This window comes from Enhydra lutris, unplaced genomic scaffold (assembly GCF_002288905.1).
Source record: "Enhydra lutris kenyoni isolate GAN:26980312 unplaced genomic scaffold, ASM228890v2 scaffoldscaffold78, whole genome shotgun sequence".
NCBI classification, from domain to species: domain Eukaryota; kingdom Metazoa; phylum Chordata; class Mammalia; order Carnivora; family Mustelidae; genus Enhydra; species Enhydra lutris.
In genome coordinates, this window is record NW_019154162.1 from 1,180,046 (window position 1) to 1,205,442 (window position 25,397).

The following is a 25,397-nucleotide window of genomic DNA, read 5'->3' on the forward strand; positions in this document are numbered from 1 at the left end:
CTGAATAAATGTCATCCACTTTTTTTTTTTTTTTTGCTTTATTTCCAAGTTTCAGGGACACACCATCAAATGTGAGAGAGATGCTTCTCACATTTGATGGTGTGTCCATAGTCACGCTGCAGCCATCACATACCCAAAGGAAGCTTGCAGTAAGAAAGAGCTCCAAAGTGATTGCTGCAGAAATTTATCAACATGTCATGACAGTATTAAAAGATTGGACAGTGAGAACTGGTTGCCCTTGACTCTATAGTGCTACTATCCTATTTAGTAAATTGCAGCCTTTAAAAAAAAAAAACAAAAAACAAAACATATACTTTAGGGTGTCCTGGCATCACCCATAAAATCACTCTAGGCCAGGAGAAATATTAGGGGAAATTCTTAAAGTTTATAATCATAGAACTTTTACTATATATCCTTATTTCTTTGAATGGGTCTGTGCTTTAGCTTCTAGGAGAGTATCTGTTCTCAGTAGGCCCATGCTGGAGAAAACTAACATGTGATTGTCAGGGGCCCAAGCATATGCAAAATCCAAACACTGATGTTAATAGGACAATGATTGGGCCAGGCGGCAGCTGGGAAGAATGTAAGTGTTCCAGCTGATTGTTGTGATGACCTGGGCTCATACGATATTTCTCATCTAGTTGCTCTTGCAAGACGGGCAATAATCTCTCCTCTTAACCCAGGAGCATTTGTAACTTTTCTTTAAATCTATTTTTGATGCTGATTTTTTATCTTCCAAAACGTTGACAGAAGGGAGCGCAGTGAGGCATCATTTGGCACCCATCTTTGCAGGATGGGAGATAATTGTTGTGTCAAGATGGTTCTCGTGGCTATTCTAGACTGATACTTACGATTATGGAAACTTTCCTGCCCCATCATCTTGATATTTTTCAGGAGTACCTCTAAATTATATGCAAAGCAATAATCAGCCACCTTGAACTGAAGTGGGCTCTATTCCCTTATGGTTCCACATTAGCAACAAAAACAGAAACGCAATTCAAGTGTTTGCTTGTTTCTTTCCCCTCCTCCTGAATTGTAAATAATAACCAAATGGGGATTTCCACAGAATGCATATTTAGTACGCTGTCTGGACAAAATGTTGCCCTGCCCTGCCACCATTCTGTTAAAAAGAAAGCAAATGTTTGTTTTCAGTCAGGTGTCTTGAAAACAAAATTACCAGAAAAACAAGCCTCTTTGTAGAAAACCCAAGTAGCAAGATATATACTTCCTATATACCCTGACCCACACACCACACACAAACATGCTGATACTGTCAAAGGAATTCCTCAATATCCAAATACCACATGGATTAATAAATGGCTTCTAGAGATGTACACAATTCTATAGCAAGGAGTTTCATTGGAAACTTGATATGATAAATTATTTCTAACATGACTTTTAGAAAAAGGAGACCAACCGCATTGTACACAATATACATAATAAATGAAAATATTTATTTTAAATTACACAATCAATATGAAAATGCATCCTCACTGAAAATTAGTCAATAATACCTCCAACTACCTTTATTAGAGGCAAACTGATATTTGTCCTGCATGTGATGTTCCAGGCATCGTTCAAGTTCTTACATACATTTTGGTATCCTTAGGAAACACTGAACAATATTATTTGTGGATATATTTACATAAACGATATATTTATATGTATTATACAGCTTTCTCACGTTTTTATTTATTTGTTTTTGGTTGTTTTTTTTTTTACACCTCAAATATGCCATGGAAACGATAACATGCCAATATAAATCGCATATTAAAACTGCTATATAGTGCTTTACCTAATATTTTCAGTTTTTGCCTATTTTGTAGCCATGTTTGTTTAATGTCTTTAATGCATCTGTGATTTGTTTTAGGTTCTGAGGTAGGATTGTAATTTTATTTATTTTCCAAAATCATATTTTCCCATCTCCATTTATTTCATGGTTCCTTTTTCCTAGTTACTTAGAACTGCAGTGTATATTATAATGTAAAAAACCATCATTCTGTATAAAGAGTCTATTTCTGAATTTCTTAGAAACGTCTGGTTTCTTGGGGTGCCTACCTGGCTTAGCTGGGAGAGCATGCAACTCTTGATCTTGGGGTCATGGGTTCCAGTCCCACATTGTGGTGTGGAGCTTACTGAAAAGCAAGAACAGAAACAAAAACTAAAACTAAAAACAAAATCAAGGAATTTATGGTTTCTGTCTTATTTAAATAGTTTTGTTTTTCCCAAATACTGCACCAAATCATACTTACAGGGTATATTTTGATACAGAATTGGATAAGTTTTACCCCTGGGCACACCTCACTTCTTTTCATTTTAAAAACTTATTAATGATTCTCAATCATTTTCCCTTCTTGTGGAATTAGCTTTTCATGTTCTATGAAAATAATTTTGGGGGGGCTATTGATTGGATTTTATTGTGTTAAAGAAATTAGCTGTACATTACTGGATCATACAGACACATATTTTACTTCTTCAGGTATTCTTTAGGTGTAAAGGTAAAATTGTATTTTTTCCTTCATATAGGCACATCTTGTTAACTTCTAGGTGTTTTGCTGCTTTTGTTATTAAATAGGATTTTTTCCTAGGTATTCCATTTTCCAGTTGGTTATTGTTGTTATATAGTACAGTGATTGATGTTGTATGCTGATATTTATATCTATCCACATTCTTATATCTTTATTTTATTTAATTAATAAATATATTTTTAAAAGATTTTATTTATTTATTTCAGAAAGAGAGAGAGCACAAGTGGGAAGAGGGGCAGAGGGAGAGGAGGAAGCAGATTCCTGACTGAGCAGGGAACCTGATGTGGAACTCGATCCCAAGACCCTGGGATCTTTTTTTTTCCTTTTTTTTTTTTTTAAGATTTTATTTATTTCTTTGACACAGAGAGAGACAAATCACAAGTAGGCAGAGAGGCAGGCAGGGAGAGAGGGAGAAGCAGGCTCCCCGCTGAGTAGAGAGCCCGACGTGGGGCTCGATCCCAGGACCCCGAGATCATGACCCGAGCTGAAGGCAGAGGCTTAAACCACTGAGCCACCCAGGCGCCCCCCAAGACCCTGGGATCTTGACCCTAGCTGAAGGCAGTTGCTTAGCCGACCAAGCCTCTCAGGTGCCCCATATAATTTATTTTAATTGTAATAATTTGTCATTATTGTTTTGAGGGGATTTTCCAGGTAGATAATTATACTATTTGTGCACATAATGAAGTATTTTTAATGACTATGTATGAGCAAAATTAATTATTTTTTATTGTAATCAATGCCCCCAGCTCCATTTTGGGAAATTTCTTTAAAAAAGTAGAATAAGGCCAATGATAATAATATTTTCATGGCTCTTGATACATATTGCTGAATTATTCTTGAAAAGTTTTTCATAGCATTCATTTCCACCAAACAAACAAATAAGAAATACTTTCAAACTGCTGTTACGTGATTCTAAGTTAACAGTCTCTTTCCCAGTTTTTGGAGGATTAGTGTTTTATTTGAAGTTCCACGATTTATAGGAAGATTAAACCAGAAAGTGTCTGTGAAGCACATGCTTGGAAGGTGCTTTATAAGAAGTAAACTCTTAGTTTATGTTGATGTTCCATCATTATTTTACTTTTTAAACATCCAGTTAGTGTCACCTGTATTATTAAATGATGTGTGTTTTTTGGTTTATGAGCAAGAAATCACTGTATCTGGCCAAACTCAACCAGATGCATGCCTTGTTCTTAAGAAAATCACATTTTATACTTTCTTTCTGGGACCAAGGCTCTGTCAGTTGGAGGGGTGGGATAAAAGCAGATGATAATTGATGGTTAATGTATTTATATTTATTCATCATGTATATGCTAAATCTGCTGCCATTTTAGAATTTGGAATCTAGGTGGTAAATGCAACTGTAGTTCAGCTGGCTATGGCAAATCTTAAAAACAAACAAACAAAAAACAAATAAAAACAGCTACTCCAAGTTCAAGGTCAAAAAAAACAACCAAAAAAGGCAGAAAGATGGAAAAAGAGGAAATTATTAAATGTTTTTGTGAATCAGGAGCCCAGCTTGGCACATTCACTGTTTTATCAGGAGTCCTCAACAAGGAGTTTTGCTTGAGCTTGTGGAGGAAAGAAAGTGGGCACCCAGGAGAGAAATAGAGGTTTTTGCATGTGGTGCCAAGGACCACAAAAAATTTAGATATTCCTCTGAAAGTGATGAGCATTTGTGAAGCTGCTACATGGAGGTTTTCTAAGACAGGTTTAGGATGATCACAGTGACATTTTTACAAGTTGATTTGTACTCAGGTGAAGGAAATGTCTTCAAAATGAACATGAACACACCAAGGGCCAACTGTAGAGTCTCGTGCAGAATTGCTTCTAGTTAGACCAGCCAACTAATGGTGATAGTTATCCAGAAGAGTGAGGGCAAAGTAAAGAGAATAAATGCATGCATGTATATTACTTGCTGGAAGAAACCATATTAGAGATAAGGGTAAGAAGGTAGAAGGATCATTTAGTTATAGTACTGATTCAAGTTGTCTAATCAGATCATCCATTTTAGGATTTTAGAGCTTCCAAGGTATGCAGGCTTTGAAGGTCAAGAGATCACAGTTTGACACCTGGCTCTGCCATATAAACTCTTTTTGATTCTTGATGCTGGCCAAAGCAATCTCTCTAACACTAAATTACTTCAACTAGGTCATGGGAATAATATGAATACATTCTTTCCCTTTGGGTGTTCAGTGAGTTAATGATAAAGTTTCTAGCATACACGTATGTTTGAAATGTTATTTTTTTTAAAAATTAGAAACACTGTCCTGATTCTCTGTCGGCTTTCAGATTAAATGCAAGCCTCAAAAACATGACTTTCAGCTGTTTTAAGAATGATGCTACAGTTTTGTTGTTGTTCTTCCTCTAATGTTTTAGTAAATCTTAGACAAGATGTAGACAAGTAAAGAGCAAAGTTATCTTAGAGTAGCATTGAAAAACCAAATACCTACAAGGGGCAGGAAGGCAATATAAATGAATGAAGTGGCCCTGGTGCAGAATGTGGCCAAGTGGGGACTGGGTTCCCTGTCTTTTTTTTTTTTTTTTTAAAGATTTTATTTATTTATTTGTCAGAGAGAGAGAGGGAGAGAGAGCAAGCACAGGCAGACAGAATGGCAGGCAGAGGGAGAAGCAGGCTCCCTGATGAGCAAGGAGCCCAATGTGGGACTCGATCCCAGGACGCTGCCGATCATGACCTGAGCCGAAGGCAGCTGCTCAACCAACTGAGCCACCCAGGCGCCCCTGGGTTCCCCGTCTTAAAAGAACTGACCATGGTGCAGCTGCAGCGAGCTTTGCTGTGCAGGAAAGCAGGTTCATTGTTAACAGATTTAATTTTTTTTTCAAAGATTTATTAGAATTTTAAAAATATCTCTCATTTTAAATAAAATTGGGAACTAATTGAAATAATTAAATACTGGGAAGCAAAAGATGTGTGGGGAAGGGAGGTGTGCATATGAGTGCTAGTGCGTGTGTTTGTAATCACAGGGATAGTGTACTGTGAGCTGTGGAGTACATGGGGAAGATAACATACTACATAAATGCAAAGTACCTGAAGAGATCCAAAGTCAAGACAGACCAGAGGGAACTGGGGAGCCATTTGTAGTTCAGAAGTCCTGGGTGCACTGAAGTCAGAGAAGGGGATGTGGGAAAAGGAAGCTAGAGGGGTAAGTGGAGGCCAGATCTTTCATACTGTATCATCTGTGCCACGGAATTTGAACTTGATCCCGAGGATAATCAGTAATCTCTAAAGAGCATTAGATAGGAATGGCAGAATCCAATTTTCAAATTCAGTTTATCTTTCTGATTGTAAAGTGGTGAATGGATGAGAAGCGTAATCAGTTGGAAGGCTGTGGAAAGGAATCACATTGAGGTAAGGACCATGGATCTTGGTGCACAAAGAAGCAGATGGTACTGTATGTTAACAATACTGGAATAAAAAAGGAGAAGGAGGAGGACAAGGAGGAGGGAATGGGGAAGGAGGAGGAGAAGGAAAAAGGAGGAAGAAGAAGGAGAAGGAGAAGAAGGAAAAGGAGAAGAAGGAGAAGCAGCAGCCAGAGATATCTGGAAGAGCAAATGCACAGGAGCTGGGGTTGGGGGAAAGGACTGAGTGAGGAGGGGGAGGGAAGATTGCAGCTACATCTCTGCAGAGTACTCAAGGTTCAGAGAACATTCACGCCTGCAACAAAACTCTACACATAGTGGGCAATGCCAGAAAACGGACAGCACCAACAACTTGCCTGGGTGTGAGTGTGGGGGAGGGGCATCTTTCTGGAATTATTCTATTCTTAGTCTACCTATTACTTCTACCTAAAGAAAAAGGAAACTGACCTCTAGTTCTTATCCTCTGTAAGGAATGAAAAACAGGTGAAAATGGAAATTTAGCTCATTTCACAATTTAGTTCATAGTTCTTTCTGTCATGCATTTTGTCAGCATCTCAGAGTGAAACGGTCCTCTTGCTTTGGATCACTCTCGCTGTACTCTACCTCTCAAACCTCAAGGAGTGCATTTCTGCCAGAGAAACCACCCCAGCCACTTTTGTCTCCATTTATAAACTTGTTGACTAAGTCACACACAAGAAAATGTGCAATAGATCTTGCATTCTCCACCTCTGCTAGAAGAAAAATGCCACTAACAAGATATATGAAGAGTTATTCAAATCTACCTCAGGGAGTGACTGCAAAATAAGGGAAAAAAACAAGACAGAACATTTGACTACATAAATCCTCCTTTCTTTATTCTGCATGATCTCTGGGAAAGAAATAATGAACCTTCCTTTATGATCTACTTGTATTTATAATTGATTTATCTTGTGGTTAAAAGGAGATTTAGTCACTAAAATTAGGACAGACAGGAGAAAGCAATTTGGGTTTGACCTCCTGGCCTCTTTGAGTATCACTTATCAGACCTGAAAATACAATAGAGTTTCAACATTATTTCAGAATAAAAGAGTAGATTAATCCTTTTGGAGTGTTAAATCGGTCTGTGGATGTAGCCAGTGACTGGCATACACATATTTATGTGTCTGTAGACCTGGTGTGATTCGGGAAGTTGCAATACTCCCTCATCCCCATTCTATACTCCCATTAAACCATTTCCAATGATTTTCTTGTCCACCTGGCCACACTGACTGATGCTGGGAATGTTTAGGTTACCTAACTCACTTCTTTAACTTACTGCTTTGTTTCTTGTTTAACATCTATATTCCTGGTCTGAGATGACACATTTGGAATTCCCATCTGTATCCACCTTGGTGGGAATATATATATATGTATGTATGTGTATGTATAATATGTATGTATAATATATATATATATATGTATGCATGTGTATATATATATATATATACACATATACATACATACACACACACACACACACACACACACACACACATATATATATATATGATTTTATTTATTTGACAGGCAGAGATCACAAGTAGGTAGAGAGGTGGGCAGAAAGAGAGAGGGGGAAGCAGGCTCCCCGCTGAGCAGAGAGCCCAATGTGGGGCTCCATCCCAGGATCCTGGGATCATGACCTGAGCTGAAGGCAGAGGCTTTAACCCACTGAGCCACTCAGGTGCCCCGGTGGAAATATATTTTTATCTGGTCATTTGATAGTCTAAGTTTTAATAGAGTTGTAGGGCTAGAAACAAATGAGGCCCAGAGAGGAGAGATACAGATAATAAGAGACAAGTCCATCCTGCCCCTGTTGTTTTTGTCCCTGTTAGTACAATTTGTAGACCTTGAAGCCCTGAAGGTTCCCTCCATTTATTTGTGTGTGTGGACTTGAGGCTTCACTGTTGAATCTAGACTAGAAATGGTGTCTTTAAAGGCAGGATTGACCTATGTCTTCTCTGGGATCTCCCATAATTCTGGGCGTCAAACAAATACCCCAAATGGGATTTAGCTTTATTTCTTGGCTTTTGTCTCTCAGTGAACGTTTTTCTGATATCAGAGGTTTAGGCTAGTAGAGTCCTGGATTTGCAATGGTAACAAAATCCTCTGTCACTTTCAATCTACTCCATTCTTGAATAATTTGCAACAAGCATTGTGAATCTCTCTGAAAACTTCAAGATGTGCCTGCAGCAGAAAGTTGGGTTAGAATCCTGTTCTGTAATCAGAAGAACAATTTTGGCTTCCAAATAACAATTTGGAGGTAAGTGCTAGGATCTCTCTCTCTCTCTATATATATATATGTATATGTATATACATGTGTATGTACATATGTAAACAATCTACTTGTTTGAGACATTGTTAAGGGCTCAGAAGAGGGCACAACAAAGAGTGATGATTGAGTATGTACTGCATTCCATGATCTTCACTAAGCTTTACTGTAAATACACTAAACAAACTTATTCTTATTTTACAGATCAAGTAGCTAAGGCTGAGGTGATCAGTTGTCAACATGGCTAATCAGCTAGTGACATGGAGTAGGACTCTATGTCTGTGTGTCCTAAAGCCCACCCTCCTTCCAGTGCTTGCATTACACTTCATGAGCAATGCAAAGTTTGTTGCAAGTTTTCTAAACTGGTGTGCGTAAGAGCTTACTTCTAATTCTGTTAGAAGGGACAATCTCGTTTGAGCATTCTACTTCAGACAAAAGTCTGCTATAGACTATATGATGACACATTTTATTTCATTTGCAAGGAAGATTGTGATCTGAAATTTCTGTCTTAAACATGTAAAGTATAGGATTCCACATGAAGTATAACCCTTCCTCCCTCCCTCCCTTCCTTCCTTTCTTCCTTCTCTTCTTTCCTTCCTTCCTTGTTTCCTTCCTTCCTTCCTTCCTTCTTTCCTTCCTTCCTTCTTAAAGATTTATTTATTTATTTGAGAGAGAGAGCAGGTGGAGGGACAGAGGGAGAGGATTCTCAAGCAGACTTCCCACTAAGTGTGGAGCCGGACACAGGGCTCAACCCCAGGACCCTGAGATCACGACCTGAGTGGAAACCAGGAGTCAGACACTCAACAACTTAGATTCCTGGGCACCCCATTGTTGTTTTTGTTGTTGTTGTTTTGGAGTTAGGGGTGAGGAGGTTCCCAGCCTGGAAAGACATGCATTTTGCACATGCTGTTTGAATTCCTAATTCTCACTGGAAACTGTAATGGAAAAGTTTAACACAGCATGACAATAGAACAATGCTTAACTGTTACCAATGTCAATATTAAACCTAAAACAATTGAACTGTATGATATCTTACCTTTTTCTTTTTTTCCCTTTTATTTTTCACTGCTCAGGGGGAACATCATCCAGACAGAAAGGCTTTCTAGGATGCATACGCTCCTTACACTTGAATGGGCAGAAACTGGACCTGGAGGAGAGGGCAAAGGTCACATCTGGAGTCCGGCCTGGATGCCCCGGTCATTGCAGCACTTATGGTAGCATCTGCCACAATGGGGGCAAGTGTGTGGAGAAGTACAGTGGGTACTTCTGCGATTGCACCAGTTCACCATATGAAGGGCCCTTCTGCAAAAAAGGTACAGTCAACTCCCCTGTGCTGTATTGCTGTACCTGTAAGCCATGGTCAAGTCATGCCCTTAGATAGTCCTTAAGTGATCATTTACCTTCTTCAGTTTTGCTCTGTTTAAAGACTCTGTGTAACCCCTCAACATAATTACATATAGACATATGTAATTGTCCGGCAGTGCCACTGAACTGATTGGGTAGTAACAGTGTAACATACTCTCCTTGGCTGAGGGGTCAGCTGAACACTGGGAGAGGTGGACTTTCATTTCTGTTGTATCACCCCAATCTCGAGGGACGCATTAGTCTTTCCAGTTCCAATTCCTTAGCCCATGCATGTAAGCCAGCATTATAGATTCTATCCCTGGAAGAGTCTCAGGGATGCTTTGAGTCATCTCAAAGTATTCTTACAATAGGAAACTTATAGATAAGTCAGTAGAAATAATACCATGCATCTAGTAAAATCTCCCTATGCTGCCGGTGATATGAGTGGAGTCTGAAGCTTTAAAAGCCCTGCTTGGCAATGCTCATTTAGTTCATTGGGGGCTAGGAATGGAACACAGGATCAAAATTCCTGCCCCAGTGTCTTTCTACAGCCTTTCTTATGTTATGAACTTATTGCATTGGTAAAACTAACCATGATGGATGTATGCCTTGAACAAGGAATGGTAGTTATGGTGTAAATCCTCTAAAAAAAAATCAAGATAACTCTACAAACTATAAAATTTCCTTATTTAGTATAAACACTTAGTATTTTTTCAAATACAAGGGCAAAAAGATCAGGTCTCTAGTCATCTTTGCAGGATTTTAAAGTTTATTTTATTGACGGAGGGGAAAAAATGTTTGTTGAGCAAATAATGTAAACAATATTTCAAGAGCAGCATTTAAACTATTAAAATAAAATGTTTTAATTACTTTGAAACACCATTTACATGCAAACAATGATGGCAATTATACATAATTCTTGTCAGTTCATTAAAACACATTTCCCAAACACCTCTCCCAAACAATGCTTTATTTAGTCCAATTTACTGTTGGAACTTAAGAACAATAGACGAAAGAAGAGCACCTAGTGTTCTCATTGAAGGACTCTGTAATTTGAGCTCTTCATCATTTACACTGGCTTTCCTCCATAGTTAGATTGAATTACTTGCTTATTATTGTTGAGAATCATTGTACTCCTTGGGAGAAAATTAATGGTATAAATGTTAAGACCAACAATGTGTTTGGCCCTGCATGAACTTGACATAAAGTGGCCCCATCCCAGTAAGTGCTGACCATGGGCTAAGAGACTTAGCTGCTGGATTTTCCTACTGGGGAAGGTGTCTGAATTACCACCCCTAAAAAAAATTTTAAATTCTATCCTTAGTCTGGTTTTACACGGTTAGAAGAAGCAAATACAGAACAAACACTATCAGGCCTGCTCACAAAGGTATACTAGCATTGTTCTACAGGATCTACAGGAAATACTACAGGAAATAGTACACTTTATGTAGTAAAGAAAATAATCCTCATTAAGTTCCAAGCCCTATGTGTAGAAACAAAACAAAACAAAAATTCAGTGGGATTCTACATTTCTCCGGAGACATTGCTCAAACATCTCATAGATCATATTCTAAATTTAGCCTATTTTTTTTTAAATGTAGCCTAATTTTAAATTAGCTTTTTTTTTTTCCCTGAAACAACTCAGATTATCTTCTGTCCATACCATCCTATCTTTTGGCAGCATATGTTGAAATAGCCTCTGTGCTCTCTCCCCACTTTTCCTTACTTCGATCCATAAGCAAAATATACAAATATGTGCTTAGCTTTTTCAGCTTGCTTCATATTTCACAGTTCCACACTTTCTTCCCTTTCTCATAAATCTAAGGAAATGATTCCCTTTATATTCAGTAGCTGCAAAGTATGTGGGATGAATCTTCTAACCAAGTCTTTTAGCCATGCCATTTGCCTGGGGGAACTGGAATGGAAATCAGAGCCACTAATTTCTAGTGGCTAGGAGGTTGTCCTAAACAAGGGCACTCTCCATTGAGGTAGTCTTCCATGTTTACTTCCCAGGGCATATATATTTTAAGGAGTGTAAATACTAGAAATATATGGGGTGGAATTACCAATGCCTGGGCCAGAACTATGATCCATTGACCTACTTTCTGTTTCTGATTATAATACAAAGTAATAATAATTATGCAGTTAGCTAGTAATTATTGACTGCAACATACATTCCTTATGGCCAACCTAGTATGGAAGATATTAACATATTGAGAACATTGATGTTCACAGAGGTTGAGTGACTTGGTAATAATTGCCAGGGCTGGAGACCCATCCAGCATCTTTTTGGTTTCTTTTTTCTCTTTAAAACCCTAATTTCATTCAGTATAGGAATATGGTAATAGGATTCAAAAATGTTTGTTTGTTGGTTGGTTTTATGTTTTGCATATGTCTCTTTTTTCTTGTCATTGAGGTGTAATTTTCATACCCTAAAATCCATTCTTTTAAATTATATAATGCTGTGACTTTTAGCATATTCACAAAGTTGCACAACCATCACTATTATCTAATTTCAGAACATTTTCATCACCCTAAAAAGGAACCTTATACACATTAGTAGCTACCCTTCTTTCACCTCTCCCCTCAGTCCCTGGAAACAACTGATTTACTTTCTGTCACTCTGGATTTACCTATTCTGGGTATTTCATGCTAATGGACTCATACACTATGTGGCCTTTTAGTGTCTAGTTTCTTTCACTTAGCATAATGTTTCCAAGGTTTATCTGTGTTGTGGCACTTTTCAGTATTTTATTCCTTTTTTATTTCCAAAGAGTATTTTATTCCATTATGTGAATGCCACACATTTTGTTTATCCATTCATCAGTTGATGGACATTGTGATGTTTCCATTTCTTTGGCTATTATAAATAATGCTGCAGTTAACGTCCAGGTACATATTGTGTGGATTAATGTTTTTCTGTTCTCTCGGGTATATACCTAGAAGTGGGATTACTTGGGTCATATGGTAACTAAATATTTAACTTTTTGAGGATACTGGCAAACTGTTTTTGAAGGGGCTTCTCCATTTTATATTCTTACCAGGAAAGTCTAAAGATTCCAATTTCTCCACATCCTCACCAATGCTTGTTATTATCCACCCTTTTGATAAGAGACATCTTACTGTGACTGTGTGAAGTTGTATCTTATTGTGATTTTGACTTGCATTTCACTAATGGCTGATAATATTAGACATCTTTTCATGTTCTTATTGACTGTTTCTATACCTTCTTAAGCGAAATGTTTATTTAAAGTTTTTGCCAACTTTTGATTGGGTTATTTTTCTTTTTATTATTTAGTTGTAGGAATTCTTTGCATGTTTTGAATATAATTCTCACATTAGATATATGCTTTGCACCTATTTTCTCCCCTTTTCATTTTCTTGAGAGTATCTTGTGAAGCACAAAGTTTTTAATTCTTATAACATCTGGTTCTTATTGTTTTATTTTTGTTGCTTGTGCTTTTGATATTTTTAAAAAATATTTTATTTATTTACTTGACAGAGAGAGTGTGATCACAAGCAGGCAGAGCAGCAGGGAGAGAGAGAGGTGGGAGCAGGCTCCCCATTGAGTAGAGAGCCCAATGTGGGGCTCAACCCCAGGACCCTGAGACCATGACCTGAGCTGAAGGCAGAGGCTTAACCCACTGAGCCACCCAGGCACCCCTGTGCTTTTGGTATTATGTCTAACAAATCATTGCCTCACTGAAGGCCATGAAGGCTTATGTCCATGGTTTCTTCTAAGAGTTTTATAGCTTTGCTTTTACATTTAGTCTTTGATCCACTTTGAGTTCATTTTTGTAGGTGTGAGGTAGGGATTCAGCTTTATTCTTTTGCCTATGGATATCCAGCTATTCTAACACCATTTAATAATGCAGACTTTTCTTTGGCCCACCTCCACCTGCTCCCCCCCCTTATATGAAGAATCTGGGTATGACTGTCATAGTGATGTCATTTATTATTTTTTTCTAATTAAAGTTAGTGTATTTGGAATTTTATTTGGAAATATATTTTGGAATCTAGAAAAAAAAATCTAATCACTCAAATACAAACATTAAAAAGAAAATCTGATTTCCTTCTAGCTCTTTTCTTTGCATTTAATATAACTACAATAATTCTGTATTTCATATCTACATTTTATATCAAATTTTGTTTGTTTCATTTTATAGACATTTCTATATAATTTGTCAGTTTTAATGATAGAAATGTATTTCAACTGGTGGGATTGCCTCTGCTTACTTCAACACTTCAACCATTCTATCCCCAGAACAGTTTAGCTTAGTAGTGGTGGCATCATTCTGCACTTGATCTGCCTAAATTCAGATTCTGGCTCATCTACAGTCTACACTGTGTGCTGCTACTTGTGAAACTGACCTCCCAATTTCTTGGTTTTCTCATCTATAAGATTAGAATATTCAAAAATCCATCAGAGGGTTGTGATGAACATTTAATGAGCATTTCACAAAGCACTTGGGATAATGCCTGGCAAATAAGGCCTTACTAAGTGCTTGCTTTTATAATTGTTTTAGAATTTTATTATTTTTATTTGTTTATTTTTTAAGATTTTATTAATTTATTTGAGAGAGAGATAGAGAGAGAGAGAGAGCTAGAGACAAAGAGAGGGAGCATGAGCAGGGGGATGGGCAGAAGGAGAGGAAGAAGCAAACTCCCTGTTGAGCAGAGAGCCCAACATAGGGCTGGATCCCAGGACTGAGCTGAAGGCATATGCTTAGCCAACTGAGCCACCCAGGCACCCCTGTTTGGAAGTTTACATTACCCCAACTTTTATGCATAAATAATGCTGTGATAAACACATGTATTATTTTCTTGCTAATGGAATTTCAGTGAAAAAACAGCATGTATGTTTAAGTATGCTTTATCAGTTGCCCAAAACCTGTTGAAAGTTCTTTAATATTTACCTTCCTGCCAATGGATTTCACTAAAAACAACAAACAAAACAAAAACGAACAAATAATTCTCGGTAATAATAGGGAGAAGGTTTCAGAACCCTCATGCATCCATTATTTAGCTTCAAAAATGATCAACTCACGACCAATCTGATTCCATCTATATAATCACATCCTCTTCTCTCCCTTTATTATTTTGGAGTAAACTTCAAATATCACATCGTTCATCTATAAAGGTTACAATATATATTGCTAAAAAGATTAGAGCTTATTAATAACACAGATCCACAAGACCAATCATAAGAAAAATGAATGTCTAATATTACGAAATATCCACTCAGCATTCAAATTGCCAATTGTTTCATTTATTTTTAGTTTGATGTTCTGCTATATTAATTACAACTTCACCGATTTCTAGGTAATCACTGGCCTACTCATTACCTTTATGCTTGTTCTAATTCTAAATTGTATCACTTTTTGTCAGACCAGCTATTGTCCATTGAGTTCCTACTATGTGTTGTGTTTCTCCATAATGTCTTCCAGTCCTTCTACCTGCAAGATTGAATCCATCCCTACTTGTACATGAGCTGAGTTTGAGTGGGATCCTGCGAGAGCATTAGAGAAGAGGCACAGCCAAGTGTCAGTTCCCATCTGTTAGACTCCACAGCTAGCTCAGAGATCTCTTCAGTGCCACATTGTTTCCTAACTGTTTCTCTTAGTTCATCTCACACTTTACTCCTGGTCAGTGCAGAGTTGCCCTTTCAGGTCTGGTCAAGTTACTATGGCCACAGAGACTTCCAGCTCTAGGAATCATTGTCTATATTGCACACATCACACTGTAGGCTACCTTCCATTGTGTTTTGTTTTGTTTTGTTTGATAAGTGTCCTTTCTTCTCAGAACATAATCAGCATAATTCTTTCCACCAGTTAAGTGCTCAGTAGACATTGCTGATATTGGTTCCATGGCATGATGATCATAGGTGATCTCATCCAAGTTAAGATCTTTCTTCTAATGAGCCCAGAGGTTTTGTGTATTCAGACAAATCACTCAGCTTAAATATGGTCAGGGAGCTTAAACTCTTAGATTATAAAATATAAGATACTTAGAGAATAATAGAATCCAGGTGTTTTGGTGACGAAGCTTTATGTTAAAATCAATGGTATCTAAATATTAAAAATTAAAATCATTAAGTATTAAGAATAATTAGAGCTGGGGTTAGGAGAGAAAGGAAGACAGAAATTTGGTAGGGCTGCTCTAGTTTAAAAGTGCTTCACGTTTTAGTTTCCTGCCCTGAGAATTAAGAAAAAAATGTAATATATATGCCCATATCTAATATGCTATTCATAACAGAATGCTCTGAATTACAGTTACATTTGAACACACTCACAACATCAAATAAAAGCCATTATTCTGTTAACTAGGAGATAGTAGCTCAAAATGCAGGGCAAATGTCTCTGAGGAAATTCACTCAAGGAAAGTGCTTGAATCAAGCTGATGATTAACTGGAATCCTCACTGTCACAAGTCTCTGCTGCATATCTTTGTAATCAGGAGTACTAATGTTGTAAACCGAATGATAAATGCAAAACACATTCTCTGAAACTTTAGTCAAAATGAACTGGTATTCCCAATCTGCTAAGCAATATGCATAAATATGCAACTTTATTTTTTTTTGGCACTCTTACAGGCTGTTATAGAATTTTCACAAAGGTAGAACAAATTTGCAATAGAATTAGGAAAAGAAAGCCAGGTTTGATTATGTTCTAGGTGCCACCAACTCAATCAGGGAATTTCATGGGGGATTAGGAAAATTCCACACATCATACAGGAAAAAGAGAAATCAATCATGGCAATATGGGTTCATGTTCATTGTGTTATTTTTTTTTTTTAATTTATTTATTTGACAGAGAGATCACAAGTAGGCAGAGAGGCAGGCAGAGAGAGAGGAAGGGAAGCAGGCTCCCCGCTGTGCAGAGAGCCCGATGCGGGGCTCGATCCCAGGACCCTGGGATCATGGCCTGAGCCGAAGGCAGCGGCCCAACCCACTGAGCCACCCAGGCACCCCTCATTGTGTTATCTTTATAGTAGGGATTGTTGCTAGATGCGAGCTATGTTGTCCTGTGAAGGAAACTTTCCTCCATGCCCTGATACTATATTACCGTATAGAGATAAAATTGTAGGAGAATGTAAGAGCAACCTGGATGGAAACAAACAAACAAAAAAAGAATATCTCAGCATTTGGATGGATTTGGAGTCAAAAAACAGATACAATCTATAAAGGAAATTGCGATGGGTTCAGGTTAAAGTCTCTTCTAATATGGAGAGCTTACAAGATTCAACTATAGTGCCTATCTCTCATAAGTGTTCTATGCACATTATCTCATTTAGGCACCCAGAAATACTGTTGAAGTGTTAATGTTTCCCATTCACCAGATGACAAAACAGACTCCACAGGGTGCACTAACTTACCTGGGACTACACAGCTAGTGTGATATTGAATGAGCTTTCAGATCCAGAACAGAAGCCAAATCCTGTGCTAGTTCCACCAAACTAAAAGAATAAGAGTTGGAGTGAGCACATGATACAAGGAAGGTGGGTGATTTGCACATTCCAGCTAACTGACAGTCATTAGTTTGTAGATGCTGCCTTTCTCCGTGGTGGTGGCAGAACTCCATTCAATGTTATGCTATAAGACTTGCATCCCATTTGTTCAAGTCATTGCTCTCTTTGGAAATGACTACCAATTCCTCGAAATTAAAAAAAAAAAAAAAAAAGGAGTCGGGCGGTTAGATACTTAACGCCTTATTCTATGAGTTCCACAGATTCTCTCTCTTCTGTGTCCACAGATCCTTACATTTTACCCAATGCCACAGAGAATTACCACTGCCTCCCCCAATGTCCTATTCTCAGTAACTTAGAATCCACTTGCAATCCTCCTAACACACCAGAAAAGCACAAGCTGGAACTGTTAAAATCTCAGTTTTGAAACTATGAAAGTCCCAGGAAAATTTATCTCTACTGTGCTGGTGGCAGGGACGGTTTATCTTTGCTTCTTGAGAAATCAGCCCAGCACACAGTGGTTGTACTGCAAATGAATGTTAAACTGGAACTAGACTTCAGGATGCAAATCTCAGCCCTCCTATTTTAGCTATGCAACCTTGTTCAAGGTGCTTAACCTCTGCAAGCTTCATGTTTCTCATTTGTAAATAAGAGTAACGACTTCTGTGACTTCAGACTTATTGTGGAAAGCGTATTATATAATTCAGGTAAAAACCGTCATGCTGTGCTTGATGCATAGCAAACCATAAATAGTTATTGCTGTCCTGAATAATCAACTAAATGTTGCAATGTGTGCATTCCCCTCTTCTATTTTTCAGAGGTTTCTGCTGTTTTTGAGGCTGGCACTTCTGTTATGTATATGTTTCAAGAACCCTACCCAGTGACCAAAAATATAAGCCTCTCATCCTCAGCAATTTACGCAGATGCGGCTCCATCCAAGGAAAATATTGCATTTAGCTTTGTGACAGCCCAAGCGCCCAGCCTCTTGCTCTACATCAATTCTTCTTCTCAGGATTACCTGGCTGTCCTGCTCTGCAAGAATGGTGAGTACTGACAGCATGAAGCCTGAAGGAGTGTCACAGTGGGCGAGAGGGACAGTGCATGCCCTCCAGAACGCTGCATAATTTCAGCCTAAATTTGGTCCCAGCTGGGCAGCTTAATTCTGGACCTTCAGCCAAAGCCTTGATTGTACTTTACCTTTATGACTCGCATTTGGTATTCAGGGCCAATGTCAATTCATCGCCGAAGTCTCAAATGCATTGCCTTTAATTTGCCTCAACTGTGTAGCAGTAATTCTTTATTATTTATTCTGTGCTGGAATCCATTAAGTGTAAGGGAGACAATCACAAGCATATCTGAATTTCAAAAGGACGCTTGTCACATATATCGTGTCATCTTTGCTGCAGTCTCCTTTACTGAAGGCTGTTAAGCAACTGGCCCAAATGCAGGCTGTATTAATAAGAGTCGATTGCCTAGGTCTTGGGGAGAAGTGGTACATGTGAGTCATACCCCTATGCAATATGGGGCATGGCGCTGAGAATCATCCCTTGAAAAGAATGTGCACTAAATGGAATATATGAAGATTAGACAGGGACACCACTTCATGAAAGGGGTGTTGAAGGACACCAGTTCTGACGGCTGTTAGGGGAAGTCAGGTTTTTTTCCCTCACTGTGTGATTCTACCTCACAATGAGGAGGACTCTTGGTCAAGGGCACCGTGAGATCAAAATCCTGGGGAATGGAACAACTGTTAGGACAGACAAAGAGAGCGAAGATGTGGACATCCCTGTAGTTAGATCTCAAAGAACACGTTCCCATGATGGAGAGTATGTCCTGCCTCCTCTTGTAATTTGCTAAGATAATGAGAGGAGTCTGGGCTTTAGCATGATCCCCCTGGGATAGACTGTGCTGGGGCAGAGAAGAAAGGAAGCTTGGAATGTGCAGTGTGCACTCTGCTGTCTCCAGACCTTAGGACAGAGATTCTACAGAGACTCCAGCTATTTCTCTTGCTCTCTATTTTTTTGGTGGGGGTACGGGAGGGTATTATTATTTTTCTTCGCTTCATCTTGCTCTCTGACTATGATACTGAAAATAAAGATGATGTGTGGGCCTAACGCAAGGATCAGACCTGGTGGACATGTGAGTTGAATCAGGCCTGAAATACATTAATAATAAGGACCCCACAGACAGTAACAGGACTAATTCATTCTAAGAGCAAATGAAAGGGAAGGAGAAAAGAGAGAGGGTTCCTAGGGTGGTGACTGACCACTCCACCTACCTGATCTTGAGGAGCCTATAAGAAAGAAAGGAACCATTAGACCTCTTATTTATCAGCAGACCTTTGTATGAGTAGAACCATTATATTAACTTGTCATATCTTAAACTTTGGCCCCATAATGTCTTTGAGGTGGAGAAGTCTGGCTGAGAACGCTGAGACATAGATTAACTGATTAACCTATGTGGGCCAGATAATTCATGACACCGTTGGGACCAGAAGCCAGATCTCCTGATAATCAGCCCCACCATCTTTCCTCTAAGCTAGACCATCCTGCTGTGATGTAGCTGGACTATAGTAAGATAGTTACAGAGCTCTGAAATGCAAGATTTTCCCCAAAGCATCTTATAGGTGTGATTCCATGGCACACTTGTACCTGCCAGGCTGTGCCTATGGATACAATGAATAACAGGAATAACTATATTTGGTTACATATACATACTACTCCATCTACTCTACACACACACACACTCACATATTCTGGGCATTGTTCTAATTAATGTGCACAGCCCTTAATTCTCACAATAATCCTATGTGGTTGGTGGAATTAATCTCATAGCTCCAGAAACTAAGGCATACAGACACGAAGAAACTTGCTTAAAACCTCACAGCAAGTAAGTAAAAGAGTTAGAATTCAGTCCTCCCTCTCTGACTCTGGTAGCATATTTTGTGTTCTTAACCATAGCTCTAAATGAAGAGTGTTATTTATTTTTTGAAACACAGGGTGTTTTAAATAACTTGCATTTATTTAATTGGGAAGGCATTCTTGAATTCTGCCTGATCCCCTATGTTCTTATACTCTAAAGCCTCACTTCCCTGAGAGTTCTACTTGACACCGTAGGCATTTGCATTTTTAAAGCCCTGGCTAAGTGCAGGCAGCAAGGAGGTACTTGTGCCTTGTTTGTTTGCTTGTTTGTTTTATGCTCAGGTCGTAGGGCCAGTGTGAAAATTTAGGCTTCACATCTCAGTCTAACTTACTGCCTCAGTCCAGGCAGTGGCTAATCACATAGTGCTCTCATCCCCTCACTCTGACTCAGAGAACCCCCTCCCCCATTGCTCTAGGGAACTCTTGTCACACTGGGCAGTGGTAGATGCCTTTCTAATTTGGAATCCTGGGCATTTCCTGACATTTATCCTACAGAGATGCAGGGGAGATATACACTCTAGTTCATTTATTCCTTCACGGACTTCCCACTGCCCAGTATCAGAATCTATAAAGAGCAAGGAAAAGAGACAGGATGCTGTGCCTTCTAAACATGATAAGGAAAAAGAGATTCAAAAACTGTCTTACAGTTTTTGATGGGCAATCTAGATCTGTGAGGGAATCGGGTTGTCCAGATTTCTCAGGCAATCTAACCAGAAGTTAGATTCTGTCTAAGTTTAAGGATGAATCTCTTAGGAATTCAGGGGTTATAACAATAGAGCAAATGCCTTGAGTGAGAGTGGATTCCTTGTCATAGGATGTCTTCAAACAGAATTAAATGACAATTCCTTGGAGAAAGTATAATAAGAATACTGGCAGTGGATGAGGGAGAAAAATAACCTCTGAGTTTCTTTCCAAGTCTAAGATTTTGTGATTCTCTATTCCATTCCTGTATAGTCTTACATTTTTCTTTCTTTCTGTTAGGGCTGCATTTACAGCCTTTAAAATACTTCTATAAGGAATGAAGAATTGGTATTGGTACAGCTTGTTCCCAGTGTGATCATGGTATTAGGCCACTGACCTAATTGCCAGTGAATAATGTGGGCACCTTGCTTCATGAGGAGCTAAGGATATTCCTAATAAGACTTTGATAGACTTCAGGGAGAAATACACCTCCGAAAATACTAATGGAATTTTAGAATACCTACAGCTTGGGGCGGGGGGGGGGAGTAGCAAACATGGTAAAGGGTTAACTAGGGAAAGTCCTTCTCTGGAAGGGTTTTCTAAGATTGATTCACACTTCTCTGAGATGAAGTTAAGAGTTTTCTGTTAGTACAGGTTTCTTAACCTTTCTTTGATTTAAGACACCTCTGGGAATCTGGTGGAAATTATGATGAGAGGATCACTCTTAAAAGGAGTCCTTTTTGTTCTCCCCAGGAGGAAGAAAATGCCCACGACCATGTCATACAAAATGGTTCCAATTTCAGCACTGTGGGTTAAGAAGCCGGGGGGTGGAGACAGGCGAATGAACTGCATAAATGCTGAACAAAATCCTTGGCTTGCAAATCTATTGAATACGGGTGTACAGTCCAGAGGAGAGAAGAGCAGTGGGACGCAGAGTCATTCTTCCAAGTCTCTTCCTGGCGGGGGTTCGGTTTAGCATGCTTGGAATTCCTCTTTGCACTTTACCGTTTTTCTTGAAATTTCTCCAACTAGAGACTTATTCGGGTTAAGTCGTTGCTGTCTTTTCAAATGAAAACATGTCCTTTTTCCTAAAGGAAGAAAAGAATTTCCATTTCTGGGATGGGAGATTAGAGAATGAGAAGGAGGCATTTGAGGTTAGAGAGTCTTCGGGAGAGTGAAGGTGCTCCCTTCGGCTGGAGTTTTGGACAGCAGGTAACTTCTCAGAGATACAGCTGTTGGAGGAGAACGGGCATATGAAGGAGGAGAGGGCCCAGAGAAGGCAATGAGATTTTCTAAAGATACACTTAAATTTCACAAAATTTTATTGAGTGATGGCTCTGCCTTCTGCATGGTACCGTGGAGTTCCCCTTCAAACTTGTCATTTCACAACTATTTGCAGAGCATCTACCATGTGGCAGTAATATTTCACGCATGGGAGAGACATATTCAGACAACGTCTGTTCTACCTTTAAGGATCTGGACTGAGAACAGAGACACAACAAAGAAGGACAACAACGTGTCATAGATATGGGTATAGTTTGTTCCAGGTAGACTGAAGCAAAGAAGGAAAGAGTGACCAATTCTTTCTGGGAGGGAGGGTCACAAAAGGCTTCATGAAGATATTAAAACTTGAGTTGGGTCAAGAAAGATAAATCAGTGTTTTCCAGGCAGACATTAGGTTTTTGTTTAATAAAATTAGAGTTTCTTTTATTGTTCCTTATTTTCTCCATTTTATTTCCATTGCATGTGAAATACACATAGTTTTTCCCATTCGGTTCCCCTTCCTACACTTTCATTATGTGTCCTTCTGGGCTCCTCTATAGTAAAAATTTAAAAAAAGAAATCAAATTTAGATTTGTGCTAAGTCTAAGGCCGTCAATCTACAGTGAAATCATGTGGATACAAAATCCAAATAGGGCCCCCAGGTCACCTTCCCGTGGTGGCTCTTCAGCTGCCTTCCAGCACTGAATGGTTTGTCTGACTTTGCTTCAGCATTTCCTTTTTATCAAATCTTTTTTTTTTTTTTAAATACATACATTCATAAGGATGCACTTTCTGCATTTGTGATTGCACACACCTTGGATGGAATAATGATGAACCCAGACACTTTACATTTTGAACAGACTGACTCAAGGGAGACAAGGGTAAGGAGGAATCCAGAGAGGGACCGTCTTCAAAGTACAAATGTCAACAGCTGCTAACTGGGACTGGTTTGACCCTAGACTACTCTCTGCCTTTGCTGCTTTCTTGCAGAAGACTTTCAAAGTTTAGTGCTGCCTCTTACCATGCCCTCTCTGACACCAGCATATATGTGAGTTCCTCAGAGCAGCGGGGATCCTGATAAACAGGTTGAGAAAAGCACACCTCTGAGGACATCACCGTGACCACTTCAGTCTCTGGGCTTGTGTCAGGCAACACTTTGCTGCTATTGAACTTAAAATTCCCCAGTGTCTTTTGATATCTGCAGGATTGTTTTAGTTGGTGCATTTCCTCCATTTCTGGGCTTTCTAATAATCTCTTACTGGGAGGAAATACCAGGTCCTATTGTGCTTCTCTCCTCCATTTCAGAGTAATGTGGTTCTGACACAGCATGACCTTGAGAGAGTATCAGGAGTCCCTCTCCATCACCCTTTCTTAGAGGAAGGACAAAAATATGGGCAGACACAAAAGTCATCTCCAGTATCAGACAGTTAATCCTCTGTGCCAAGGGGTGGGCCTGTGTGAATAATGAAGGTATGGTGAATACAACCGAATCCAGGTTGGGGCATCAGGGTGACTCAGTCAGTTAAGCATCTCACTCTGGTTTTGGCTCAGATCATGATCTCACAGTTGTGACATCAAGCCCCTCATAAGTCTCTATGCTCAGCGTGAGTCTGCTTGGATTTTTTCACCCTCCCCTGCTACCCCTTCCTTGACTCGTGCACTTTCTCTCTCAAAAAAATTAATTAATTAATTAATTAATTAAAAAAAACAAAAAACACTGGGTCCCAGTCATTGTTCTTGTTTTCCTTCTGTCTGTTTTCATGGATTTTTTATTTTGTGGTGTGCTTATAGATCCTCGAAGATTGAGTCCCCCTAAAATCCATATGTTGAAGTGACTCCTAGTATTTTTTAAAGATTTTTTTTAATTTATTCATTTGAGGGAGAGGGAAAGAGAGAGAGAGAGCACAAGTAGGGGAAGAAGCAGAGGGAGAGAGAGAGAGGAAGACGGAGAAGCAGACTCCCTGCTGAGCCAAGAGCCCAAAGTGGGGCTCAATCCCAGGATCCTGAGATTGTGATCTGAGCTGAAGTCAGATATTTAACCTACTGAGCCACCCAGGCACCCCTCTTAGTATTTAGAGTAAGAAGGAAGTTAAGGTTAATGTAGGTTATAAGGAGAGAGCACTGATCTGCTAGGGTTAGTGTCCTTAAAAGTGGGGACACCAGACTTTTATCTCTGTTTTTGTCTCTCTTGGTCATTTAAGGACATAGTAGAAGGTGGCCATGTAAAAACAAAGAGAAGAATCCTCACCAGCCACTGCTCATCTCACCTGCTGGCATCCAGAACTTTGGGAAAATCAGTTTCTGTTGATTGGACTACCTAGTTTGAAGTATTTTGTTATAGCAGTTCAATCAGGCTAAGACAAAGACCAAATGAGATAATGTAAGAAATTGTGCTTCACAGACTGTAAAGAACAAAACACGTTGCATTTTCTCATTGATAATAAATAATAATAACATTAATTATTTTAATGCTTGGGTTGGTAGAGCATGAATGTGAAGGTCAGGATTCAGGATGACTGAGATTAAAATTTAATACAAAGAGGACATGAAAATCACCCATTGTCTAGAGGCAGAGCATCTAATTGAGGGGACATTATCCTGAAGAAGGAGAAAGATGAGGCACAGGGTCTCCAGCCTCCATGTTGGCTGTTGTCATTAGGTACAGGCAGCAACTTTTGATATACATAAGCATGAAAACAAAACAAAAAACCTTTAAGAATGGCTTTCTCAAATACACTCTGAACTAGACTGTTGAGGAACTTCTCTGATGTTTCTGAAATAAAAACAGATAGAGAGAGACATAAAATAACTGAAGAACAGGGTATGTAAAGGATTAAATAAGCTCTGCTCACGTAGGGCCAGGCCCAGTGACATATGACTGAGGAGATATAGTTAAACGCTTGGGAACCCCTACCTGAAGCCCCAGCCGCTCTGACCATGGATCTGGCTGGGCAATAAGTGCCAGCATCAAGGAAACCAAAATAGCAAGAGCAGAGCTACTGAGTCAGTGCTCTAAGTCCCCGAGTGAAGAGCAATAATCAAAGACTAGCATGAAATTAAGGGTAACAAAAATTACAAGGGACACCTCAGTGGTTTAGTTGGTTAAGCATCCAACCCTTGGTTTCAGCTCAGGTAATGATCTCAGGGTCGTGAAAGCTTGTATCAGGCTCCTTGCTAGGCATGGAGCCTGCTTTAAAGTCCCTCTTCTTCTCTCTCTGCCCCTCCCCCACTTCTCTCAACTCGCTCTCTCTCTCTCTCTCTTAAAAAAATTACAAAATACAATTAACTTTATGAACATTTATTTAATACACCTACTGTATATGTCTGCCAGGGCTGCCATAGCAAATTACCACAGATTGGTGGCTTTATCACAGAAATTTATTTTCTCACAGTTCTGAAGACTAGAAGTCTGGTATCCGTGCACCAGCTGGGTTGGTGTCCAGTGAGAGCTCTCCCACTGAGTTGCAGATGTATGTTCACGTGGCCTTTCCTTAGTATGCATGTGCCTGAGAGGGAAAGAGAGCGTGCTCTG

At 39.1% G+C, this 25,397-nt stretch overlaps 1 protein-coding gene across 3 annotated transcripts in view; it reads left to right on the forward strand.

The window, feature by feature from the left end:
• The window catches only part of LOC111160860 (contactin associated protein like 5), an 823,942-nt gene that overhangs the window by 708,347 nt on the left and 90,198 nt on the right, over positions 1–25,397 (forward strand). For all 3 annotated transcript variants that reach the window (XM_022524243.1, XM_022524244.1, XM_022524245.1), the window contains 2 exons: positions 9,267–9,506; positions 17,819–18,043. In XM_022524243.1, the coding sequence (XP_022379951.1) occupies positions 9,267–9,506; positions 17,819–18,043 (465 nt within the window). The remainder of the gene's footprint in view (positions 1–9,266; positions 9,507–17,818; positions 18,044–25,397) is intronic.